Source organism: Nycticebus coucang, chromosome 4, assembly GCF_027406575.1.
Source record: "Nycticebus coucang isolate mNycCou1 chromosome 4, mNycCou1.pri, whole genome shotgun sequence".
NCBI classification, from domain to species: domain Eukaryota; kingdom Metazoa; phylum Chordata; class Mammalia; order Primates; family Lorisidae; genus Nycticebus; species Nycticebus coucang.
This window is the reverse complement of record NC_069783.1, coordinates 144427071-144452689: the sequence shown is the minus strand read 5'-3', so window position 1 is coordinate 144452689 and position 25619 is coordinate 144427071. Positions and strand designations below refer to the sequence as shown.

General features: G+C 40.5%; 1 protein-coding gene across 12 annotated transcripts in view; it reads right to left on the bottom strand.

The window, feature by feature from the left end:
- The window catches only part of GRK3 (G protein-coupled receptor kinase 3), a 180581-nt gene that overhangs the window by 61514 nt on the left and 93448 nt on the right, over positions 1-25619 (bottom strand). For 5 of the 12 annotated variants that reach the window (XR_008379552.1, XR_008379553.1, XR_008379551.1 and 2 more), the window contains exons 3-4: positions 22674-22747; positions 1269-1370 (exon numbers count right to left, since the gene is read on the bottom strand). Coding sequence is in view for 9 of the 12 variants with exons in the window: in XM_053588388.1 (XP_053444363.1) it covers positions 1269-1370; positions 22674-22747 (176 nt within the window). In the remaining 3 variants the exon portion in view is untranslated. The other 7 variants (XM_053588389.1, XM_053588396.1, XM_053588391.1 and 4 more) reach the window with 6 other exon arrangements.

Below are 25619 nucleotides of genomic sequence, written 5' to 3'. Positions count from 1 at the left end.
TTCCAGGTTAAGGAAAGTCTTGCTATAACCACAGCAGAGAGGAAAAGGGGGAAAAGAATGAGCCTTCCACTGACAAAAATTACCAATTGTATCCTCCCCACCCCCACTGGAAGGTCAAATTGTCTTCTTTAATAACACATGGTAAGAAGAAAGACTTCAAAATCACATAATATGGCTAAAAAACCCTCTAAGTTGCTGAACTGCACACACACTGAGTTTACAGAGGCTCTCCCACTGCGCGTCTGGCCTTCTCCAAGGGCTCATGGCTCCCCAGGGAGGCAGCAAGGCCTGAGCATCCATGACTAGTTCCAGCTCAGAAATGCTTTCTACCCCAAGCAAGGAGGGCCTGAAGAACAATAAAGCACTACACGCCACAAAGATGTCATCTTTAGCCACAGTTACTCAAATGTCAGAAAGAACTGTAAACAACACAATAAATACAGAGGCAAAATGTATCATTGCCACAATCCGTGGGGTCCAAACGGACCTTCTGCGAGGCTGGCGATGTTTATACCTGCGCCATCTGACACAGAAGCCACTAGCCACACGTGGCTCACGAGAAAACTGAGGAATTACATTTTTAATTTCATTTGATTCTAATTAATTTAAATTTAAATAACCACATGTGATTATTAGCTACTGTCATAGTAGAATAGGCCAGCACAGTTAGGCTACTCCTTTGGAAAACAGTCCTAATGTAGTGCTATTACTAATTATTCCACTCACTCCTGGTGAAATAATTTTCTAGGAATCCAGTTTATCCTCTTGACCCAAATTAGAATGTTTATTTGATTTAGAAGAAAAAAAATATACTTCAACCATTATTTAACTATTAATGAACAAAATTCACATAATTACAATCCTCATTATTAATTCAAAGAATCTTTTTAAGATTTATATGTATCAATGTTTGATCAGCCTAATTGTTAAAGCATAGCTAAGTTAAAAATAATAAGCTAAATTTCTACTAGACCCTCTAAAATTGAGACTACTAACCTTTTTCTTCAACTTATCCAAATTAGCTACTTTATTAATTTTTGCAATAAAAGTATTAGCTTTTGGAAATACACTAAGTATTCATGAAGCAACAGATACTGTGTCAGTATCACCAGAAAACAAATGACAAAATAGAAGAAATTGGTTCCATCCTGGATATGCATTTTTTAAGTTTTAAACATCTTTCTGTGATTTTACTTGCATTCTGAAAACACTGAACATTGTCTCATATTTGTCAGTACTCAAGCACTAGAATAAGAAGAAATTCTTACATGAGAACAGGAAAGGAGCTCCTTCATGATATAGGTATCATAAATTTGTCGACTTCTACTGAGGCGATCTTCCTCATTATCAAGCTTTTCATATTCTTTTATCTAGATTTTTTAAAAGTTATCATTGTTAGGTAATGTCTTCCTAGAAATTTACCTTATTAAAAGATATGATTAGCCCAGGCAGAAATCACTTCCACATGAGATAAAGTAAATTACTGACTGGCTATTCCACAGGGAACAATTCCTTCTAATGTTGTAATGATGAAGTTGGAATGATTTAGATTCAACTAGAAACATAACAAATGGATTTTTTTCCCTATGATGAATCTCATCCCATAAATGTAGAAACATAACATTAGGAAACAAATCCTGCCATGGTTACGATTATCTCACAATACACATGCCATGGACCACGCGTCCTTGCCAATTCTCTCCAAAGCACAAATAATTTCAATTTGGCTGTAATTCAGTTCTGAGAGTTATGACAGGGATTGTCCTCACTCAAGCACAGTGCTCCAAAACTAATAGGAGAAAAAAAATAAATAAACTGCCAGGATTCCTGCAAAGAGATTTTTTTTTAAATCCACTAAAGCAACTAAGTATTTTAGAAAAGAATTAATCCACAGATGAAAACACTAGCTTTTCAGGTTGGAATCTTACCTGCACTGTGAAGGTTTTAACAGAAAGGTGACTTAATGGTATATTTTGCTATACTTAGGTATACTAAGGTAACCTGCCCCATGTTAAGAAAAATTAAATAATGAAATGTGCTTTACAAATATTTGCCTTTTGTGGATATGGTCCCAATTTCTCTACCCTGGTAATAGAAGGCCCTAAATCAGAGACGTGTTCCAATTTATTTACATAAATACTTTTAATGAAAAGACTGAAAAAATAAATGAAACAGGAAACTGGGAGGAAGGCTGTCACAAAGAGCTCCAATACCCATGATGACTGATCACTATAAATGATTTCCAGAAAAAAAATATTTTCAACAGTTAGCCTCTTAACTCTGTCAGCTTTCATCAGACCTGAGCACTCTGTCCTGGAGTCACCAAAGGTAAAGCTAACTATTCCAGTGGGAGAGAATATAAATGGAATAGAAATAAATGTTACCCTTTTACTTCATACTCTAGGCTTGACGTTTTGAAATCTAAACCAGTCAATCCTGTAAGGAAGAGTGGCTGATAAGGATAAGGGCACTGGCAGGGGGTTGAGAAGAGCGCATGAGACGCTGAGGTCCCATATGTGAGCCACAGGAGTACAGCTGGTTCACAGACAGAAATCACTGGGAACATCTTCATTATCCTGAAAGATCATCAATGTTATGCTGAGATGGCTAAAATTCACAGTTCTGTTCCTGCCAAGACTTAGAATAAAGCCTTCTAGAAACAGATAATAAAACCCGACATAAAAGCAGGTAGACTGGGGTAGGCTGACACCCCACCCAAGAGGAAAAGACTGTCTTAAGGAAGAAATCAAGTCAGTAACATGGGCAGGGCCCAAGGACCAGAGCTTACCCATCCTGTGTCAAATTAGGAAAACAAGTCCAAAGAGTTCAAATACCACAGGAGGTGCACACACGGTGTTGGCATCTGTGATTACACTTGAGTAAAGTAACAGAAGCCACACACCAAAATCCAAAGAAGAATCAGAAAATAAACAAAAGATTTGGGACTTTTGTTGTGTTTTGTTTTTGACAGATCCAACGGTTAGTGTCAGGTTGCTAGGATGGAAAGGTAGGCCGTTAGCAAACTGAAGACAAAATTTTCTGCTTCAACAGGCTATTCCATGGGAAATAACCTCAAAGAATAAAAAGCTTTCATGGATTCCATGAAAGCAAGCATAACGGGATGTAAGTCTAAGCTCTAGGAAGCATGTAAAGCAAATTGACACTTGGTTAAATAAACATTCATTCTATGGAACTGTCCATGAACTGTCAAATTCTGACTTTTCAGAGAATTCTCAGAACAAATGACACTCTAAACAACAATACTACCTTTACTCAGAGCCTTGAGCCTCATAGACTAAATCTTAACCCGTAGTAAGCAAAATAATAGCCTAATATATATGTGGTTATACTCAGAATTCACTTCCTATTATCAGTAAGTCCACTGATGAAAGAATGAACAGTTAACCATCCATCAATTAGCTCCAAACAGGGTGGCCTTACTGCAGCATAGACAGAGCAAATGCTGCCTCTGACTCTGGCACGTGGTTGGCTAGATAACCTGAACAGGGAAGGTCTATGTTCAAAGTAAAAAGTCTCACCTACTGCAGGACAGGAAATTACTGTCATCAGTAACAAACGCTCACCAAGCATGTGGTAGTTACATAGTTCATAGCAGAACGTGTAACCTAAACAACTTGAGCCTCAGGAGCAAGAATCTTTTGGTCCACAGCTGTCATGTCTCCACTCCTCCCAAGCCCTTGCTTGTTCCACCACCATTCCAAGGAGAGGGGCCAATAAAGTCTCTGCCTTGCCCGATCCGAGGCACTCTCTTCTGTCCCTGGCTTCACTGTCTTCTCAGCAGCACCCTACTCAGTCGTCCACTCCTGCCTTCTTTAAAACTTTAAATTAATAGGATAAATTAATAGGTTCTCTGACCTCTATGATCTACTCTCTCTGGGGACCACACAAGCTCCTCTTTCTTCAACTCCTGGGGAGCACCTCCTACTCTGTTTGACTTCTAAGTATTGACCTGCTCGGGCACGGTGCTGAGGCCCCCTTTTTGCTAAACTATGTTATCCTTAGATGAAGCTATTCAGCCCTGCATTTTCAAAAACTCTGTTCTGATGACTGAATCTAGAGCTCTAAGACTTACTTTCTATCCCTGAGCTCCAGATTCTAAATCTCCAACTATCTGTTTGGTATTTTCAGTTGAATATCCAGAAAGCATCTCACTTCAAATTCATCATGTCTAACTACAGCTTCTGATCTCTACATCCTCTGTCCTCCAGCCAAACAGGCTCCTCCCGCCCCATCTTCTCTATCGTGAAAATAAGTAAAACTGTCCTCCTAGTTTGTTCATCCAAAAAATGAATACTCATCATTGATTTCACTCTTTTACCCACACCACCCCCTACATAAAATTCACCAGCAAATCATGTTTGCTTTATATTAAAAGTATGTCACAAATCCAGGATATGCTTTTGGTAAGATCCAACTACCTCATAACAGAACAATCCTCCAGAAATAACAACTGTAAATTCTGGACATATATAAAGCACAACTATGTATGGGCATTGGAGAAATGACCACAAGTACACAAACAATGGAGAAGAGGCATCAAATAGGAGCTATAAGAGAAGATATTTCTGAAAATAAGAGATATAGAATAGGAACTCCAAAATTCTATGTGTAAATTCTGTCAAAACCCCTGGTGGACCTAAATAATGACATATGAGCACAGCAGACTCCAGCAGCCCGGCTAAGTCGTAAAGCACTGAATAAGATTCAACTGCCACCCACGCCGAGGAGAAGTTAAACTTCTTAAAGAGCTTAAAGTTTGAGTGAACCAAGTTAACTGTCTACTGAAATTTTAAAAAATGAGTATCATTTGTGGGAGCATGACAGAGTTTAGAGTGTCTATGATAAGTTAATCATAATGTTCAGTATATAATCAAAAATTATTCTACATATGAAGAAAATAGGAAAATGTTGACCCATACATAAGAGAACAAACCATCAATGAAAATCAATCCAAATTGATCCAGATATTGGAATTATCAGACAAGGATTTTTAAGCAGCTAACGTAATTGGACATAACAAAAATAATGTTAAGAGAAAATATTCATATTAATGAATAAAAAGATAGGAAATAGTACAGAAAAATAATAACTATGAAAAAATCAAAATGGAAACTTTAGAAGTAAAACATCTGATATCTAAAATAAAACATTCAATGGATCAACGGCAGAGATGCCAAAAGAAAAAGTCAATGAATTTGAAGATATATCCACAGAAATTATCCAATCTGAAGAAGAGAAAGAAAAAAAAATATATTTTTTTTTTTTGTAGAGACAGAGTCTCACTTTATGGCCCTCGGTAGAGTGCCATGGCCTCACACAGCTCACAGCAACCTCCCAACTCCTGGGCTTAGGCGATTCTCTTGCCTCAGCCTCCCGAGTAGCTGGGACTACAGGTGCCCGCCACAACGCCCAGCTATTTTTTTTGTTGTTGTTGTTGCAGTTTGGCCGGGGCTGGGTTTGAACCCGTCACCCTCGGCATATGGGGCCGGCACCCTGCTCACTGAGCCACAGGCGCTGCCCGAGAAAGAAAAAAATATTGCCAGAAAATATCGAATAACACATGCGAGACATATACGTACATAAAGATACATTTAAAGATCAAACATTCACATAATCAGAGAGGAAAGAAAGATCAAGGTAGAAAAAAATGCTTAAAGAAATACTGACCACAATTTTCCAAGAGTTGGTGAAAGACATATATTTATAGACTCAAGAAACTCAGCAAACTTCATAAAGACTAAATAAATATCTAAAATTATTCTACTAAAAGCAAAAAGTGTCAGAATGAGGAAAAAAATAACCAGGACATTTTAGTATCTGTCTGAAAAACCTCAAACATAAAAACACAGGTGGACGGTAGAAAGATGGAAAAAATACATCATGCAAATAGCCTAAGAAAACAGATGTGGCTATATTAGTATTAACATTCAGTGAAACTGATGTCAAGACAAAGAATTATTACCAGAGACAAAGAGGGACATTTCACTCGGAAGACAAAACGATCATAAATCTTTGTGTATACGCACCTAGTAACAAGCTTCAAAATATGTGGGAAAAAACTGACAGAATAAAAAAAGATACAGGCATTCTGCAGTCAGATTTGAAGATTTAAAGACTCTCCCCTCAGCAATTGCTTGAACAACCAGATATGAAATCAACAGAGACGCAGAAGATTAATCACATCAACCACTTTGACCTGACTGCCATTTACAAAACACTGCACCTACTGCCTCTGTTTTAAATTTTCACGGGCTTTAGACAAAAATCTAAATTTGTTACTCTGACTCCACAAACTCTGTCTCTCTCTTCAACCCGATTTTATCTCGCAACCCCTCTTTGCACCCCAAGACAACTATACTGCTCTATTTAAATAGTCTTTCAGTTCCTCAAATGGGCCAATTCTTTCCCACCATGTTAGGGGCTCCATCTTGGCCATGACTTCAGCCCTAAATCTTTTCTCCTTATTTTACTCTTACCTTCAAAGGACTAGTTTCCTTGACATTCAAGTCTCTGTTTAAATGCCACCTCCTCAGATAGCTTTGACCCCTCAGTCTCAAATGGCCACCAATAAACACATTGAGTTTTGAGCCTGTTTTGAGTCACTGTATAATAGTTATCACTTCTGGGTACATTCCTGCTTTTTTTATTTATTACTTGTTGACTGTCTGTTTCTCTGTAACAGAATGTAAGCTCTAAGAGAATGTAGACTTTGTTCATCCAAACCATACCTGGCACAATGTTGGTGTTCAATGCATATTGGTTGAATGCGTGAAAAAAAAAAAAAACCTCTATATAGCAAATTTACCTCTGGTCTTATGTTTATTTTCTACTTTGTACAATTTGCTTTTAAAGTCTGGTAAAATGTGCATACATTTACAAGCTGTCCCGCTATATAACTAGAACAGAAAGTGTACAAATCAACACACGGAGAGCGACTACCTGTTAGGTATGTACACAGCTACAGAACAAGGCAGGTCCTGTTATTACCCTAACTCTCAGCTGAGGAAACCCAGGTAGAGAGAGGATAAATTGCCTGCCTACATTTACATAGCTAACAAGCAGTACAGTCCAAATCTAAACCTGGGCAGTGGAGTTTAGAGCTAGAACTCTTACTTCAATGTTGCACAGCTTCCCACATATTGAGCTGAACATTAAAGATGTTATATTTTGTTAAGTAAGCAACTGATCATTTAGTATCCTGTTTGGACTTCACTATTAGGCTGTCAAGCAAGCAGGGGATGACCACCAAGCTCCCTTCAGAGGTGAGCTGACGCAGTTCAGGTAGCTTCTCAATACAGGGAGTGTCTCTGCATCTACAAACTCAGATTAAGACATAAGGTCCATGCTCCAGGGTTTGTCAAATGACTTGCCCCATATCCCACTGCATGGGAGAGGCACAGCTGCACCTGGCCAGGCCTCCTGCTGATGAACCAAATTATGGTCCAGATAAAAATTCCAATGACACACACACCAGCAGCGAGCGCATGCAAGGTGAGCTGGACCTGAGTGAAACAGACACAAACCGTCCAAGAATTGGAAGAATAAACATCATGGAAGATGGGAATAATTGACAAGCAGACTTGTTAGAAAACATAGAGTTGTTTCATTTGGAAAAAATTGACATTAGGTTTTCAGCAGGCCCAGAAGCGGCATTCTAGACTAGCGAAAAGACACCATAAAAAGGGATGGGTGTGGTGGCGCCTGTGGCTCAGAGGGTAGGGCGCCGGCCCCATATGCCGAGGGTGGTGGGTTCAAACCCGGCCCCGGCCAAACTGCAACAAAAAAAAAAATAGCCGGGCGTTGTGGCGGGCGCCTGTAATCCCAGCTACTTGGGAGGCTGAGGCAAGAGAATCGCCTAAGCCCAGGAGTTGGAGGTTGCTGTGAGCTGTGTGAGGCCACGACACTCTACCAAGGGCCATAAAGTGAGACTCTGTCTCTACAAAAAAAAAAAAAAGGATGGGTTTGGGGTCAGGGAATGCTAGTTAGGCAGGTCTGCTCACGCTGACATTCTGCATAAGAAGGTAGTGAAAGATAAAACCCGGAAAGGTGGGTAGAGATACCTGAATACCAGGATAAGCAATCAGGGCTTTAACACACAGAAAGTGGGGAACTGTTAAAAGTTGGGGAACGCAGGAAAGTGGAAATACAATGTACCAAGTGTATGCTTCAAGATACCTGCCCACATGGTTTTGTACAGATTGGGGTCATAAAAGCAACCAGAAATTAAGGAAGAATGTGCTGGAATGGTAAAACCAAGGAGTTACAGAAGAATTTAAAGCCTGTACTGATTCAAAGACTTGGACTTGAGTCCCAAGGAGAGATGGTAAATTCCGTAAAGAGAGCAGGTTGCTGAGGAGCTTTGCAGCACCCTCTGAGGGGATGCTCTGACGAGGCAGATCCGTCCTGTGCCAAGAAGAAAGGTGAGAAGAGCGGGGCAGGAAGCCAGCAACAAGTCAGCAATGTTTAAAGTTCAAGTAGAAACACAGCAGCAGCTGTGTTTTTGAAGGAAAGTGTGAAAAATATCAAGTTTTCACATACATCGGTGAGGCAGTCAGAAAGGGGTATCCCTCTAATTTCAAATATGCCTACAGATTACCATTGTAGTTTCAGGCCTAATGATGCTATGCTTTTTTTGGACTATTTAAAATGTTTTAGGGTAAAGATACATCATGCTAATAACAATAGCATGTCTCATTTCTTAAATATACAATATTTTAAAATATTTCAGAAATTCTATTTGAAATTCTTCTTTGACCTATAAATTATTTGAGTATATTCACTACCAGGCAGTTAAAAATTTCTTAGTTAACCCTGTTACTAAATTGGAATTTAACTCTGTTATGGTCAATCTCAATCTTAAAGTTTGTAGGAGCTTCCTTTGGGACTCAACACATGATCAACGTGGACTTTCAAGAACATGCATTCTCGTTTCTCAGGGTGCAGCATTCTACGCATGTCAATTAGGCCACATTCCTGCATCATTTTATTACTAGCTTTTATGTTCTGACTGCTCTTCTGCCTGTTCTATGTGCATATAAGCTCTTGGGGACTGTGTGTTAATATCTTCCATTTGAATTATAGATTTGTTTCATTCATTTTTGTCAATTTTTGTTTTGTATTCTTTGAAGTTACGTTATTGATAACTTTCTGTTGGACTGACCCTTTATCATGGAGCCATATCCTCTCTATTTCAAAGTAGCCATAATTACTGTGCAGTTTATCTGATATTAGTACAGTTTTACCAGCTTTGCTTTGGTTAATGTTTCTATTGTATATTCTGCCCCATCCTGCCATTTACACTAGGTCACTTGAAAGCAGTATCCAGTAGAGTTCTGGTTCTTTACCCAGCCTGAAAAACCTTACGCTTTTACTTGGAGTAGTTAGTCTACTTATATTATATGCAATTATTTAGATTTATAGCTACTATTTTACTGTTTTCAATTTGACATACCCATTTCATGTCTTCCTTTCATTCCATTTTTGCCTTGCTGTTGATTAATCAACTATTGTTTTATTCAATTTTTCCCATTTTGACTTATTGGATACACGGTTACAGGTCACAGCCACAGGAGACACATTCTGAGAAATGCGTATCTCTTCCTGTGTGACCATCATAGAGTGTCCTCACACACCCTACATGCATCCTACCCTGTACGGAGCGGCCTGGTGCTCCCAGGCTGCAAACCTGTGCAGCATGTCAGTGAACACCAAAACAAACACTGGGCAGTTAGAACACAAGGGTTACACAGAAAAGACACAGTACAAAGCCCTGTCCTACAGTGGTCTGTTGTTAATCAAAACACATCACTATTCAGTGCATAACTAAACACATACATTCTTTTCCCAATAATCACAAAGACTTGAGATACTTTTAAGTTCGTTCATTCCCTCTCCTGACTTTTGTGCTACTGTCAGGTATTTCATTTTAATTTTTACTTTTTAAATTTGTTTTTTATTTCAGGTTAATGTGAGGGTACAAAACAACTAGTGTGTAATATTTGCAGATGTTAGGTAGAGTCCCTCCTGTAGTTGTGTCCCAAACCCTAAGGTGTGCCACACACCCTTACAGGGTGCCCACTAGGGGGGAGCACACCCAGCCCTTACCCTCGCCCCATCCCACACACATTTTAAGCTCAAGAACCGTTACCTTGCTGTTTTACGGGGTCAACATTCACTGATCTTTCACATGAACATTTACCCTTCATGCTGTTCTTCATTCCTTTCTGTATGTCATCTGGAATCGTTTTCCTTCTGCCTAAAAGTGTCTCCCTTTACAATTTCTTGTCATATAGATCTACGACTGACAAATTCCCTCATTTTTGTTTGTCTGAGTATATATTTTTTCATTTGCACTTTTTGGCCGGGGCTGGGTTTGAACCCACCACCTCCGGGATATGGGGCCGGTGCCCTACTCAGATCAGCCACAGGGGTCACCGTATCTGAGTATATCTGAATTTCACTTTCACTTTTGAAGGAAATTTTTGCCAGAAATGCAATTCTAGGTTGTCAGTTTTTATCTTTCTCTCCTTTAACGATAGACATTTCACTATTGTTTTCAATCACATCTTTTAAGATGTCACAGTCCATCAAATTTATTTTATTTTATTTTTTATTGTTGGAGATTCATTGAGGGTACAATAAGCCAGGTTACACTGATTGCAATTTTTAAGCAAACTCCCTCTTGCCCCCATAAAGTGTGACACACACCAAGGTCCCACCCCCCTCCCTCCATCCCTCTTTCTGCTTTTCCTCCCCCCATAACCTTAATTGTCATTAATTGTCCTCATATCAAAATTGAGTACATAGGATTTATGCTTCTCCATTCTTGTGATGCTTTACTAAGAATAACGTCTTCCACTTCCATCCAGGTTAATACAAAGGATGTAAAGTCTCCATTTTTTTTAATAGCTGAATAGTATTCCATGGTATACATATACCTCAGCTTGTTAATCCATTCCTAGGTTGGTGGGCATTTAGGCTGTTTCCACATTTTGGCGATTGTAAATTGAGCTGCAATAAACAGTCTAGTACAAGTGTCCTTATGATAAAAGGGTTTTTTTCCTTCTAGGTAGATGCCCAGTAATGGGATTGCAGGATCAAATGGGAGGTCTAGCTTGAGTGCTTTGAGGTTTCTCCATACTTCCTTCCAGAAAGGTTGTACTACTTTGCAGTCCCACCAGCAGTGTAAAAGTGTTCCCTTCTCTCCACATCCACGCCAGCATTTGCAGTTTTGAGATTTTATGATGTGGGCCATTCTCTGGGGTTAGATGGTATCTCAGGGTAGTTTTGATTTGCATTTCTCTAATATATAGGGATGATGAACATTTTTTCATGTGTTTGTTAGCCATTTGTCTGTCTTCTTTAGAGGTTCTATTCATGTCTCTTGCCCATTGATGTATGAGATTGTTGGCTTTTTTCATGTGGATTAATTTGAGTTCTCTATAGATCCTACTTATCAAGCTTTTGTCTGATGAAAATATGCAAATATCCTTTCCCATTGTGTAGGTTGTCTCTTTGCTTTGGTTATTGTCTCCTTACCGTACAGAAGCTTTTCAGTTTAATGAAGTCCCATTTGTTTATTTTTGTTGTTGTTGCAATTGCCATGGCAGTCTTCTTCATGAAGTCTTTCCCCAGGCCAATTATCTTCCAGTGTTTTTCATGCGCTTTGAGGATTTTTATTGTTTCATGCCTTAAATGTAAGTCTTTTATCCATCTTGAATCAACTTTTGTGAGTGGGGAAAGGTGTGGGTCCAGTTTCAGTCTTTTACACATAGACATCCAGTTCTCCCAACACCATTTATTGAATAGGAAGTTTTTACCCCAAGGTATATTCTTGTTTGGTTTATCGAAGATTAGGTGGTTGTAAGATGTTAGTTTCATTTCTTGGTTTTCAATTCGATTCCAACTGTCTATGTCTCTATTTTTGTGCCAGTACCATGCTGTCTTGACCACTATGGCATTGTAGTACAGACTAAAATCTGGTATGGTGACGCCCCCAGCTTTATTTTGTTACTAAGTACTGCCTTAGCTATAGGGGTTTTTTTCTGGTTCCATACAAAACGCAGTTGAGGCGACCTGGGGTCCAATATCCGTCGGAAAGCAGTGTGTCAGAATCTTTGGTGATATTTGGGAAATTTTCTTTTATAATATTCTCTAGTATGGCTTCCATTCCTCTGGGGCATTCTTCTTCACCTTCTGGGATTCCTATAACTCGTATGTTGGAACGCTTCATAAAGTCCCATAACTCTGACAGTGAACGTTCTGCTTTCTCTCTCTTCTTTTCTGCCTCTTTTACTATCTGCATTATCCCAAGAACTTTGTCTTCTACCTCTGAAATTCTTTCTTCTTCATGGTCTAACGTGTTGCTGATACTTTCCATTGCATCTTTAAGTTCCCTAATTGACTGTTTCAGTTCCTTCAGCTCTGCTATATCCTTTCTATATTCTTCAAATAGTTCATTTCTTATTTGATTCTGTTTTTGGATTTCCTTTTGGTTATTTTCCACTTTATTAGCAGTTTCCCTCACTGTTTCCATCATTTCTTTCATTGTTGTCATCATGTGTATTCTAAATTCCCTTTCCATCATTCCTAACATTACTTTATAGGTGGAATTTCCTGCAGTAGCTACCTCATGGTCCCTTGGCGGGGTTGTTCTGGACTGGTTCTTCATGTTGCCTGGAGTTTTCTGCTGATTCTTCCTCATGAGTGATTTCTTTTATCTGTTTCCTTGCCCTAATTTTCCTTTCACTTCCTCTTGCTCTTTAAGTTCTCGTGCCTGTGGACTAAGGTTTCGATGAGTCCTTCGATGAGGACCAGAAGGATGAGAAGGTTGAAGAGCAAGAAAGGGATGAAAGAAAGGAGGAATGAGCAAAAAGAAATAAAAAATAGAGAAAGGAGAGGGGCTGGGTAAAGGGAATATTGAAAAAAAGAAGAGAGGCACAGAAAGAGGGAGACAGAGCAATATAGGTGTACAGTAGGGTACTTTGACACAACCTTAAAAAAAACCCCACCTTCTGGGGGTGCCCAGTTGGGTGGTTCCCTTGAGGTCAGCAGCTCTTTGCTAACCTGATCAGACACAGCATCCCACCTCCACCAAGTAGAGAGAAAGACAAAAATGCTATAAATCAAACCAAAGGAAGCAAACAGAAAACTTTACGGGATAAAATTGGGTGAAAAACCAAATAATAGTGGTAGAAACACTAGCAAAAATGAAGTTCTAGTTATTAAAAAAGGCAGCAACAGCGAGGAGAGCAAGATGGCGACCGAGTAACAGCTTTCTTGCATCTGGGCACCGTGAGTCTGGGGAGATAGGTCTTCAGGCATCTCTGGCTGGTGGGATCTGCCTATCATCACCCTGTGAGGATACAGGGAGTCAACAAGAGACTTCTGGACCCCAAGAGGAGGACTAAAACAGTGGAAAACCGTCAAGTGGTCGCGTGTGTTCAATTGGTCTAAACCTGCCCGCAGCTGTAAGTTCAGTAGCAGTGAGACTGCAAACTGAAAAGGCCTTACCTGTGAACTGTTTTGGTGTCTCTGGACTTGGCACTCAGTTGAACTGTCTTGGGGAGAGCCTGAGTGGGAATGCACAGAACTTTGGCCGTTGTCTAGGGCCCCAAGTCTGAGCCGCTGAGCCACACGGAGCTAATAGTGTTTGGCTGTGGGCAACAGGGAGCCATTGTGAGCGATCTGCCCCGGCAAGCTCCGCCCTCAGGCTCGCAGAGCTAGAATTGGGTGGGAGCGTGTAACCAAGCGACAGAGTAGCCTAAGGGTGGGGTCTGAGCTGCCTTGCAGCCTGAACCCTCAGGGGCAGAGTGAGACCGGTTTTGGCACACTGGATAAGTGGATAGACACTTCAGCAGTGATTCTAGCAACAAGCACTTTCCTGGGAAAGCTTCTGCTCAGCAAGTTTACAACTTCAAAGTGCCTTTTAAATGGGCTGAAGAGAGATTTAGGGTGTCTACCTGCTGGGGTTTGAGAAATCAGCAGCCTCAAGTCGTATCAGAACTGTGATTAACATCTCATAACCCAGAAGACTACATGTTGCCCAGACAACATTCAACAACATATACATACTGCTTTGTTTTTGGTTGTGTTTTTTTTTGTTTGGTTGTTTTTTTGTTTATTTTATGTTGTTGATATTGTTTTGTTTTTGAATTTCAACCTTTTCCGTACAGATCCTTTTCCTTTCTCAATTTTTCTAGTTTAATTATAATTTCCCATTGCTGCCTTTTCCAATAACTAGAACTTCATTTTTGCTAGTGTTTCTACCACCATTATTTGGTTTTTCACCCAATATTATCCCATAAAGTTTTCTGTTTGCTTGTTTTGGTTTGATTTATAGCATTTTTGTCTTTCCTCTCTACTTGGGGGAGGTGGGGTACTATGACTGATCAGGTTAGCAAAGAGCTGCTGACCTCAAGGGAACCACCCAACTGGGCACCCCCAGAAGGTGGGGATTTTTTTAAGGTTGTGTCAAAATACCCTACTGTACACCTATATTGCTCTGTCTCCCTCTTTCTGTGCCTCTCTTCTTTTTGTCAATATTCCTTTTACCCAGCCCCTCTCCTTTCTCTAGTTTTTTTTTTTTTTCTTATCACTCGGTCCTCCTTTCTTTCATCCCTTTCTTGCTGTTCAACCTTCTCACCCTTCTTCTCCTGTACCAAAAGGACTTATCTAAACTTTAGTCCACAGGCATGAGAACTTAAAGAGCAAGAGGAAGTGAAAGGAAAATTAGGGCAAGGAAACAGATAAAAGAAATCACTCATGAGGAAGAATCAGCAGAAAACTCCAGGCAACATGAAGAACCAGTCCAGAATAACCCCGCCAAGGGACCATAAGCTAGCTACTGCAGAGGATTCCACCTATAAAGAAACGTTAGGAATGACAGAAAGGGAATTCAGAATACACATGATGACAACAATGAAAGAAATGATGGAAACAATGAAGGAAACTGCTAATAAAGTGGAAAATAACCAAAAGGAAGTCCAATAACAGAATCAAATAAGAGATGAACGACTTGAAGAACATAGAAAGGATATAGCAGAGCTGAAGGAACTGAAACAGTCAATTAGGGAACTTAAAGATGCAATGGAAAGTATCAGCAACAAGTTAGACCATGCAGAAGAAAGAATTTCAGAGGTAGAAGACAAAGTTCTTGGGATAACACAGATAGTAAAAGAGGCAGAAAAGAAGAGAGAGAAAGCAGAATGTTCACTGTCAGAATTATGGGACTTTATGAAGCGTTCCAACATACGAGTTATAGGAATTCCACAAGGGGAAGAAGAATGCCCCAGAGGAATGGAAGCCATACTAGAGAATATTATAAAAGAAAATTTCCCACATATCACTAAAGATTCTGACACACTGCTTTCAGAGGGATATCAGACCCCAGGTCGCCTCAACTCTAACTGAGCTCCTCCAAGACACATTGTGATGAACCTATCCAAAGTCAAGACAAAAGAAAAGATTCTGCAAGCTGCCAGGAGTAAGCGCCAGTTGACCTACAGGGGCAAATCCATCAGAGTGACCGCAGACTTCTCTAATGAAACTTTCCAAGCAAGAAGACAATACTCACTACCTTTAATCTACTTAAACAGAACAATTTCCAGCCCAAAATTCTGTACCCTGCTAAGCTAAGCTTAAAAATTGACGGAGAAATCAAATCATTTCTGAATATACAAACACTGAGAAAATTTGCCACAACAAGACCAGCTCTACAGGAAATTCTTCAACCTGTTCTGCACACTGACCACCACAATGGATCAGCAGCAAAGTAAGAACTCAGAAATTAAAGGACAGAAACTAACCTCCCCACTGATGCAAAAGATAAAACTAAGCAATGGACTCTCACAAAATTAGATGAATAGAATACTACCACACTTATCAATTATCTCAACAAATGTTAATGGCTTGAATTCCCCACTGAAGAGACATAGATTGGCTGACTGGATTAAAAAACACAAGCCATCCATTTGCTGTCTGCAAGAAACACACCTGGCTTCAAAAGACAAATTAAAGCTCCGAGTCAAGAGTTGGAAGACAATTTTTCAGGCAAATGGCATTCAGAAGAAAAGAGGAGTTGCAATCTTATTTTCAGATTCATGTGGATTTAAAGCAACTAAAGTCAAAAAAGACAAAGATGGTCACTTTATATTGGTCAAGGGAAAAATACAAGAAGACATTTCAATTCTAAATATGTATGCACCCAATTTAAATGCTCCCAGATTCTTGAAACAGACCTTACTCAGTCAGAGCAATATGATATCTGATAATACCATAATGACAGGGGACTTTAACACTACTCTTACAGAGCTGGACAGATCCTCTAAACAGAAATTAAACAAAGACATAAGAGATTTAAATGACACCCTGGAACAACTGTGCTTGGTAGACGCATATAGAACACTCCATCCCAAAGATAAAGAATATACATTCTTCACATCACCCCATGGAACATTCTCCAAAATTGATCATATCCTGGGACACAAAACAAATATCAACAGAATCAAAAGAATTGAAATTTTACCTTGTATCTTCTCAGACCATAAGGCACTAAAGGTAGAACTCAACTCTAACAAAAATGCTCGACCCCACCCAAAGGCATGGAAATTAAACAATCTTCTATTGAATAACAGATGGGTGAAGGAAGAAATAAAACAGGAAATCATTAACTTCCTTGAGCATAACAACAATGAAGACACAAGCTACCAAAACCTGTGGGATACTGCAAAAGCAGTTTTGAGAGGAAAATTCATCGCTTTAGATGCCTACATTTGAAAAACAGAAAGAGAGCACATCAACAATCTCACAAGAGATCTTATAGAATTGGAAAAAGGAGAACAATCCAAGCCTAAACTCAGTAGAAGAAAAGAAATATCCAAAATCAAATCAGAGATCAATGAAATTGAAAACAAAAGAATGAAACAAGGAGTTGGTTTTTTGAAAAAATAAATAAAATAGATAAACCATTGGCCAGACTAACGAGGAATAGAAAAGTAAAATCTCTAGTAACCTCAATCAGAAATGATAAAGGGGAAATAACAACTGATCCCACAGAGATACAAGAGATCATCTCTGAATACTACCAGCAACTCTATGCCCAGAAATTTGACAATGTGAAGGAAATGGATCAATATTTGGAATCACACCCTCTCCCTAGTCTTAGCCAGGAAGAAATAGAGCTCCTGAACAGACCAATTTCAAGCACTGAGATCAAAAAAACAATAAAAAATCTTCCAACCAAAAAATGCCCTGGTCCAGATAGCTTCACACCAGAATTCTATCAAACCTTCAAGAAAGAGCTTATTCCTGTACTGCAGAAATTATTCCAAAAAAATTGAGGAAGAAGGAATCCTCCCCAACACATTCTACGAAGCAAACATCACCCTGATACCAAAACCAGGAAAAGACCCAAACAAAAAGGAGAATTTCAGACCAATGTCACTCATGAATATAGATGCAAAAATTCTCAACAAAGTCCTAGCCAATCGATTACAGCTTATCATCACAAAAGTCATTCATCACGATCAAGTAGGCTTTATCCCAGGGATGCAAGGCTGGTTAAACATACGCAGTCCATAAACGCTATCCACCATATTAACAGAGGCAAAAATAAAGATCACATGATCCTCTCAATAGATGCAGAAAAAGCATTTGATAAAATCCAGCATCCTTTTCTAATTAGAACACTGAAGAGTATAGGCATAGGTGGCACATTTCTAAAACTGATTGAAGTTATCTATGACAAACCCACAGCCAATATTTTACTGAATGAAGTAAAACTGAAAGCTTTTCCTCTTAGAACTGGAACCAGACAAGGTTGTCCTCTGTCACCTTTACTATTCAACATAGTGCTGGAAGTTCTAGCCAATACAATTAGGCAAGACAAGGTAATAAAGGGAATCCAAATGGGAGCAGAGGAGGTCAAACTCTCCCTCTTTGCTGACGACATGATCTTATACTTAGAGAACCCCAAAGACTCAACCACAAGACTCCTAGAAGTCATCAAAAAATACAGTAATGTTTCAGGATATAAAAATCAATGTCCACAAGTCAGTAGCCTTTGTATACACTAATAACAGTCAAGATGAGAAGCTAATTAAGGACACAATTCCCTTCACCATAGTTTCAAAGAAAATGAAATACCTAGGAATATACCTAACGAAAGAGGGGAAGGAGCTCTATAAAGAAAATTATGAAATCCTCAGAAAGGAAATAGCAGAGGATATTAACAAATGGAAGAACATACCATGCTCATGGATGGGAAGAATCAACATTGTTAAAATGTCTATACTTCCCAAAGCAATCTACCTATTCAATGCCATTCCTATCAAAATACCAACATCGTACTTTCAAGATTTGTAGAAAATGATTCTGCATTTTGTATGGAACTGGAAAAAACCCCGTATAGCTAAGGCAGTTCTTAGTAATAAAAATAAAGCTGGGGTCATCAGCATACCAGATTTTAGTCTGTACTACAAAGCCATAGTGCTCAAGACAGCATGGTACTGGCACAAAAAACAGAGACATAGAAACTTGGAATCGAACTGAACACCAAGAAATGAAACTAACATCTTACAACCACCTAATCTTCGATAAACCAAACAAGAACATACCTTGGGGGAAAGACTCCCTATTCAATAAATGGTGTTGGGAGAACTGGATGTCTACATGTAAAAGACTGAAACTGGACCCACACCTTTCCCCACTCACAAAAGTTGATTCAAGATGGATAAAGGACTTACATTTAAGGCATGAAACAATAAAAATCCTTAAAGAAAGCATAGGAAAAACACTGGAAGATATTGGCCTGGGGGAAGACTTCATGAAGAAGACTGCCATGGCAATTGCAACAACAACAAAAATAAACAAATGGGACTTCATTAAACTGAAAAGTTTCTGTACAGCTAAGGAGACAATAACCAAAGCAAAGAGACAGCCTACACAGTGGAAAGGATATTTGCATATTTTCAATCAGACAAAAGCTTGATAACTAGGATCTATGGAGAACTCAAATTAATCCACATGAAAAAAGCCAACAATCCCATATATCAATGGGCAAGAGACATGAATAGAACCTTCTCTAAAGATGACAGACGAATGGCTAACAAACACATGAAAAAATGTTCATCATCTCTATATATTAGAGAAATGCAAATCAAAACAACCCTGAGATATCATCTAACCCCAGTGAGAATGGCCCACATCACAAAATCTCAAAACTGCAGATGCTGGCGTAGATGTGGAGAGAAGGGAACACTTTTACACTGCTGGTGGGACTGCAAACTAGTACAACCTTTCTGGAAGGAAGTATGGAGAAACCTCAAAGCACTCAAGCTAGACCGCCCATTTGATCCTGCAATCCCATTACTGGGCATCTACCTAGAAGGAAAAAAACCCTTTTATCATAAGGACACTTGTACTAGACTGTTTATTGCACCTCAATTTACAATCGCCAAAATGTGGAAACAGCCTAAATGCCCACCAACCCAGGAATGGAGTAACAAGCTGTGGTATATGTATACCATGGAATACTATTCAGCTATTAAAAAAAATGGAGACTTTACATCCTTCGTATTAACCTGGATGGAAGTGGAAGACCTTATTCTTAGTAAAGCATCACAAGAATGGAGAAGCATGAATCCTATGTACTCAATTTTGATATGAGGACAATTAATGACAATTAAGGTTATGGGGGGTGAGATAAAGTAGAAAGAGGGACGGAGGGAGGGGGATGAGGCCTTGGTGTATGTCACACTTTATGGGGGCAAGACATGATTGCAAGAGGGACTTTGCCTAACAATTGCAATCAGGGTAACCTGGCTTATTGTACCCTCATTGAATCCCCAGCAATAAAAAAAAAATAGAAAAAGGCAGCAATGGGAATTTATAATTAAACTAGAAAAATTGAGAAAGAAAAAATATCCGTAGGGAAAAGGTTGAAATTAAAAAAGAAAACAACATCAACAATATCAAAATAAACAAACAAAAAAAAAATACAACCAAACCAAGAAAAAAGAAAAAAAACACAACCAAAAACAAAGCAGTATGTGTATGTTGTTAAATATTGTCTGGGCAACACGTGGTCTTCTGGGGTATGAGATGTTAATCACAGTACTGATACGACTTCAGGCTGCTGATTTCTCAAATCCCTGCAGGTAGACACCCTAAATCTCTCTTCAGCCCTTTTAAAAGGCACTTTGAAGTTTTAAACTTGCTGAGCAGAAGCTTTCCCAGGAAGTGCTTGCTGCTGGAATCACTGCTGAAGTGTCTATCCACTTATCCAGTGTGCCAAAACCGGTCTCACTCTGCACCTGAGGGTTAGGGCTGTAAGGCAGCTCAGACCCTGCCCTTAGGCTACTCAGTCACTAGGTTACCAGCTGCCTCAGGATTCTAGCTCTGCGAGCCTGAGGGCGGAGCTTGCCGGGGCAGATCACTCACAGTGGCTCCCTGTGGCCCACAGCCAAACACTATTAGTTCAGTATGGCTTAGTGGCTCAGACTGGGGCCCTAGACAACAGCCAAAGTTCTCCGCACTGCTGCTCAGGCTCTCCCCAAGGCAGTTCAACTGAGTGCCAAGTCCAAAGACACCAAAACTGTTCACAGGTAAGGCCTTTCCGGTTTGCAGTCTCACTGCTACTGTACTTACAGTTGCCGGCGGGTTTAGACCGATTGAACACACACGACCACTTGCCGGTTTTCCACTGTTTTAGTCCTCCTCTTGGGGTCCAGAGGTCTCTCACTGACTCCCTGTATCCTCACAGGGATGATTATAGGCAGATCTCACCAGCCAGAGATGCCTGGGGTCCTATCTCCCCAGACTCACAGTGCCCAGATGCAAGGTAGCTGTTACTCAGCCGCCATCTTGCTCTCTCCTCCAGTCCGTCAAATTTAAATAAAAGTAAATGTGTCTTCCCTACCCCTCATCCTGTTTTTTAAATTTTTTCTTTGTCCTAAGTTTCCATAGTTGTATACCAATGAGCAGAGATATGTTTCCTTTGTATTCATTTTGCTCGAGGTTTTATAACTTTTGAATTTCTCAACTGCTTTCATCATTAGTAAAATTCTTATTATCTCTGCAAATTTTGCCTTTAACCTATTCTCTCTCTTCTCTGAGACTCCAGTTCTACATGTATCATACCTTCTAAGCAAGTCCTACATGTCTATAATGTTCCTTATCTGTTTATTTTTTCTATTTTTCTTTTCTATCTTCAGTTTGAGATTATTTACTGATCTGCTTTCCTCTTTTGTCTTGTATTATAAACGATCTGCTATTGAAACTAACGATTAAGTTCTAACTTCAAATTTTGCATGTTCTGTTTTAGAATATCTGTTTAAGTCCTTATAATAAATCTAAATTATCATTAATTATCTATGCCTCCATATATTATGTCCATACTTTCCTCTATTTTCTTGAACATACTATTCATAGTCATTTTAAAATAACTGGCAGCTAATTCTAATCTCTGATCCAACTGTTGGTCTGCTTCTATTGCCTTATTTAGGGTCCCATGATCTTGCCTCTTAGCATATTTAATAACTCTTTATGCTAAACACTACTGAGTCTTTATATAATGTTATCTTCTGTGCAAAAAAGACAGAAAAGGCTCCCCTTCTCCTCGGTTAAGCAAGTTAAGTAGGAGGCTCAGGCAAGAAGACTCTCCACCCAGTTAAGAGATAGAGCCAAGTACGAGGCCATTTTTATAGGCCCCGTCTGCCTGTGCCTTGACCCTCTTTCTAAGTCATGGCCCTTCACAGAGTTCAAGGAGAGATTGTTGTCTCCTTAGCACCAGACTCAGTTCTGCTCTTAAGACATTTTTAGCTTAATTTGGCCTCCGGCCCTGCCCAGCTTCGAAGGTTGGCATATATCTAGAGAGGACATGCCTCTTTAGCATATCTGGGGTCCCTCCAGTCCCATTTGTAGCCTCAGAAACCTCTTCTGTCTTTTCCGCCTTCCAGAAGCAGTCAAGCTTAGGTTCTCACTCGTCTACTGCTCCTGGAATCAATAGCTGCCCCAGGTAAAAAGCAGCTGTAGATCTTTAGTGCTCCAGGCCAGTCCCTCTGGAGTTTTGTCTCCTGCCCTCACAAGTCCATGTTTCCTAAGCACTGTGAGGCTGTGGGAGATGCCAATGTGCCTTCCAGAAGCTTCTGGCTCTCTTCAGCCCTGCTCCAACCTCCAAATGCCTTGTGGGGAAAATTCATCGTGTATTTGAGTGTCTCCACATCCCCCACTAAGTCTCTCTAATTTGTCACTCAAGTATGACCAGAAGACCCTGGGTAGTTTCCCTTCCAACCCCAGTAGCAGTCCCCTGCCTCAACTCCCATCTCCAGATTCAGCATGCTGCCACAGAAAACAGAACAGCTGGAAATCCTCAGGGTACCACCAAATGATTCTTCCTTCCCTGAAATTTTAGTCCAACTGCTCCTTGCTGCTTCAATGGCATGCTGAAGCCTTTAAGGACATGATTTTTACAACATGGCCAGCTTTTGATAAATGTTGTTAGCATCCCTAATAAATGTAATGCTATATTTTGCACTACTAATTACTTTCAATGAATGTCTAAACATTTGTAAGACATTTACTAGTCTTAATATTTTTTTACAGTTTAAATATGCTTTTGAAATAAAAGCATCAGTAAAATGGTTACTTCTTACCTCTTCATAAAACTTCAGCTGAGGTACAGCTTCATTAATTTCATTCAAACAAAAATCTTTAAATAGCAAGAAACCTAAAGGAAAAGAATAAAAAAAGATTCAGGGTGGCAATAAATTAAAATTATATCCTACAGAATGTTTTCAAATTAATGTGTTTACATATTATCTTTTCCTTCCCTATCTTTAAAAAATATAGAGAGGGATTTCAAGACACTAATTACAACCTAGAAGAAAATACTTCAGGTAAAAGAGTGCCACATACCTGGCCCCTTGCTTCAGGGTTCCATTCATACACCCCTCCCACTTCCTAAGAATTCCTGGGCTAGTGGTCACCACCGCTGGGAGCCAGAAATCACTACATGGGCAAAATAATAACCGAAGAAATTAGAGATACAGGTAGCATGGAAATGTTGGTAAGAGTTGCCAGGAAGCTGATAAACATTATGCCTTTAGATACAGGCCTAAAAGACAGAAAAGACAGAACTTTCACAACGTTTCTAGGCCTTTTCTCACCATTCACTACTTTCAACTCTCCACCAAATACGTAGTGCCAGAGCAGATTGCCCTTTCCCACCTCATTCTTTGTGTCTTTACAAATCCATGCTCACCTATAAGCAATCAGTACCTTATGCCTAAACCACCATCCTCTCTCTACATCTCGAAAACTCCTACCTAACCTGGCCTTCAGAATTGGATATACGAGCCACCTTTGCTCTGAAGTCCACTCTAGTAAGACGGCTTCTATTTCACAGTGCCCAGGACACAGCAGGAGGTCAATAAATGTTGGACAAATGTTTATCTATACAGTTTCTTTCCAACAAGTCTCTCTCAAAACATTTACCCCCCTCAAATTAATGATTAACAAGACTCCCACCCCACTTGAAAAGCCAGTTCCCAGTTTAATACCAGGCAAACATACATGAGCAAATGAACTTCAGCAGAACAAGTAGATACCAGACAGACAGGAGATACTTGCAGATTATAAAACTCCAAAAAGTCAAAACAATTAAAAAGTGCTAGAAGGGAATTGAAGAAACTCACAAAAAGTCGAAAATGTGGGGAGGTGGTGGACCAGAATTCCCCTGGTGGGACTGAGAAAAAGGAGCAGCTTCGACAAGATTATAACTAACATTAGCTTAACAATCTTGAACTACTAAGTTACTCCTTCATAAGTTCCCCAGGAATTCAGGGAGGAACCTGACCTTTAAAAATGGTAAATGCTTGTTGGTTTAAACTAGAAGAAAATGGTTAAGGCTAGTAAGCTAAGTAGCCTAGGCCAGACTTCACCAGGGTCGGGGCAGATGAACAAGAAGGATACCAGTCTCTACCCAGGGGCAGACGAACAAGAAAGATACAAGTATCTACCCAGGGGCAGATGAACAAGAAGGATACCAGTCTCTACCCAGAGGCAGACGAACAAGAAGGATACCAGTCTCTACCCGGGGCAGACGAACAAGAAGGATACCAGTCTCTACCCAGGGGCAGACGAACAAGAAGGACACCAGTCTCTACCCAGGGGGCAGACGAACAAGAAGGACACCAGTCTCTACCCGGGGGCAGATGAACAAGAAGGGTACCAGTCTCTACCCGGGGACAGACGAACAAGAAAGATACCAGTCTCTACCCAGGGGCAGACGAACAAGAAGGACACCAGTCTCTACCCAGGGGGCAGACGAACAAGAAGGACACCAGTCTCTACCCGGGGGCAGATGAACAAGAAGGGTACCAGTCTCTACCCGGGGACAGACGAACAAGAAAGATACCAGTCTCTACCCAGGGGCAGACGAACGAGAAGGATACCAGTCTCTACCCAGGGGCAGACGAACAAGAAGGATACCAGTCTCTACCCAGGGTCAGACGAACAAGAAGGATACCAGTCTCTACCCAGGGGCAGACGAACAAGAAGGTTACCAGTCTCTACCCGGGGACAGACGAACAAGAAGGATACCAGTCTCTTCCCAGGGGGAGACGAACAAGAAGGACACCAGTCTCTACCCAGGGGCAGACGAACAAGAAGGACACCAGTCTCTACCCAGGGGCAGACGAACAAGAAGGACACCAGTCTCTACCCAGGGGCAGACGAACAAGAAGGGTACCAGTCTCTACCCATGGTCAGACGAACAAGAAGGATACCAGTCTCTACGCAGGGACAGACGAACAAGAAGGACAACAGTCTCTACCCAGGGCCAGACGAAAAGAAGGATATCAGTCTCTACCCAGGGGCAGATGAACAAGGCGGGTACCAGTCTCTACCCAGGGGCAGACGAACAAGAAGGATACCAGTCTCTACCCAGGGGCAGACGAACAAGAAGGATACCAGTCTCTACCCAGGGGCAGACGAACAAGAAGGATACCAGTCTCTACCCAGGGGCAGACGAACAAGAAGGATACCAGTCTCTACCCAGGGGCAGACGAACAAGAAGGATACCAGTCTCTACCCAGGGGCAGACGAACAAGAAGGATACCAGTCTCTACCCAGGGGCAGACGAACAAGAAGGGTACCAGTCTCTACCCAGGGGCAGACGAACAAGAAGGACACCAGTCTCTACCCAGGGGGCAGACGAACAAGAAGGACACCAGTCTCTACCCGGGGGCAGATGAACAAGAAGGGTACCAGTCTCTACCCGGGGACAGACGAACAAGAAGGATACCAGTCTCTTCCCAGGGGGAGACGAACAAGAAGGACACCAGTCTCTACCCAGGGGCAGACGAACAAGAAGGACACCAGTCTCTACCCAGGGGCAGACGAACAAGAAGGACACCAGTCTCTACCCAGGGGCAGACGAACAAGAAGGGTACCAGTCTCTACCCATGGTCAGACGAACAAGAAGGATACCAGTCTCTACGCAGGGACAGACGAACAAGAAGGACAACAGTCTCTACCCAGGGCCAGACGAAAAGAAGGATATCAATCAGTCTCTACCCAGGGGCAGATGAACAAGGCGG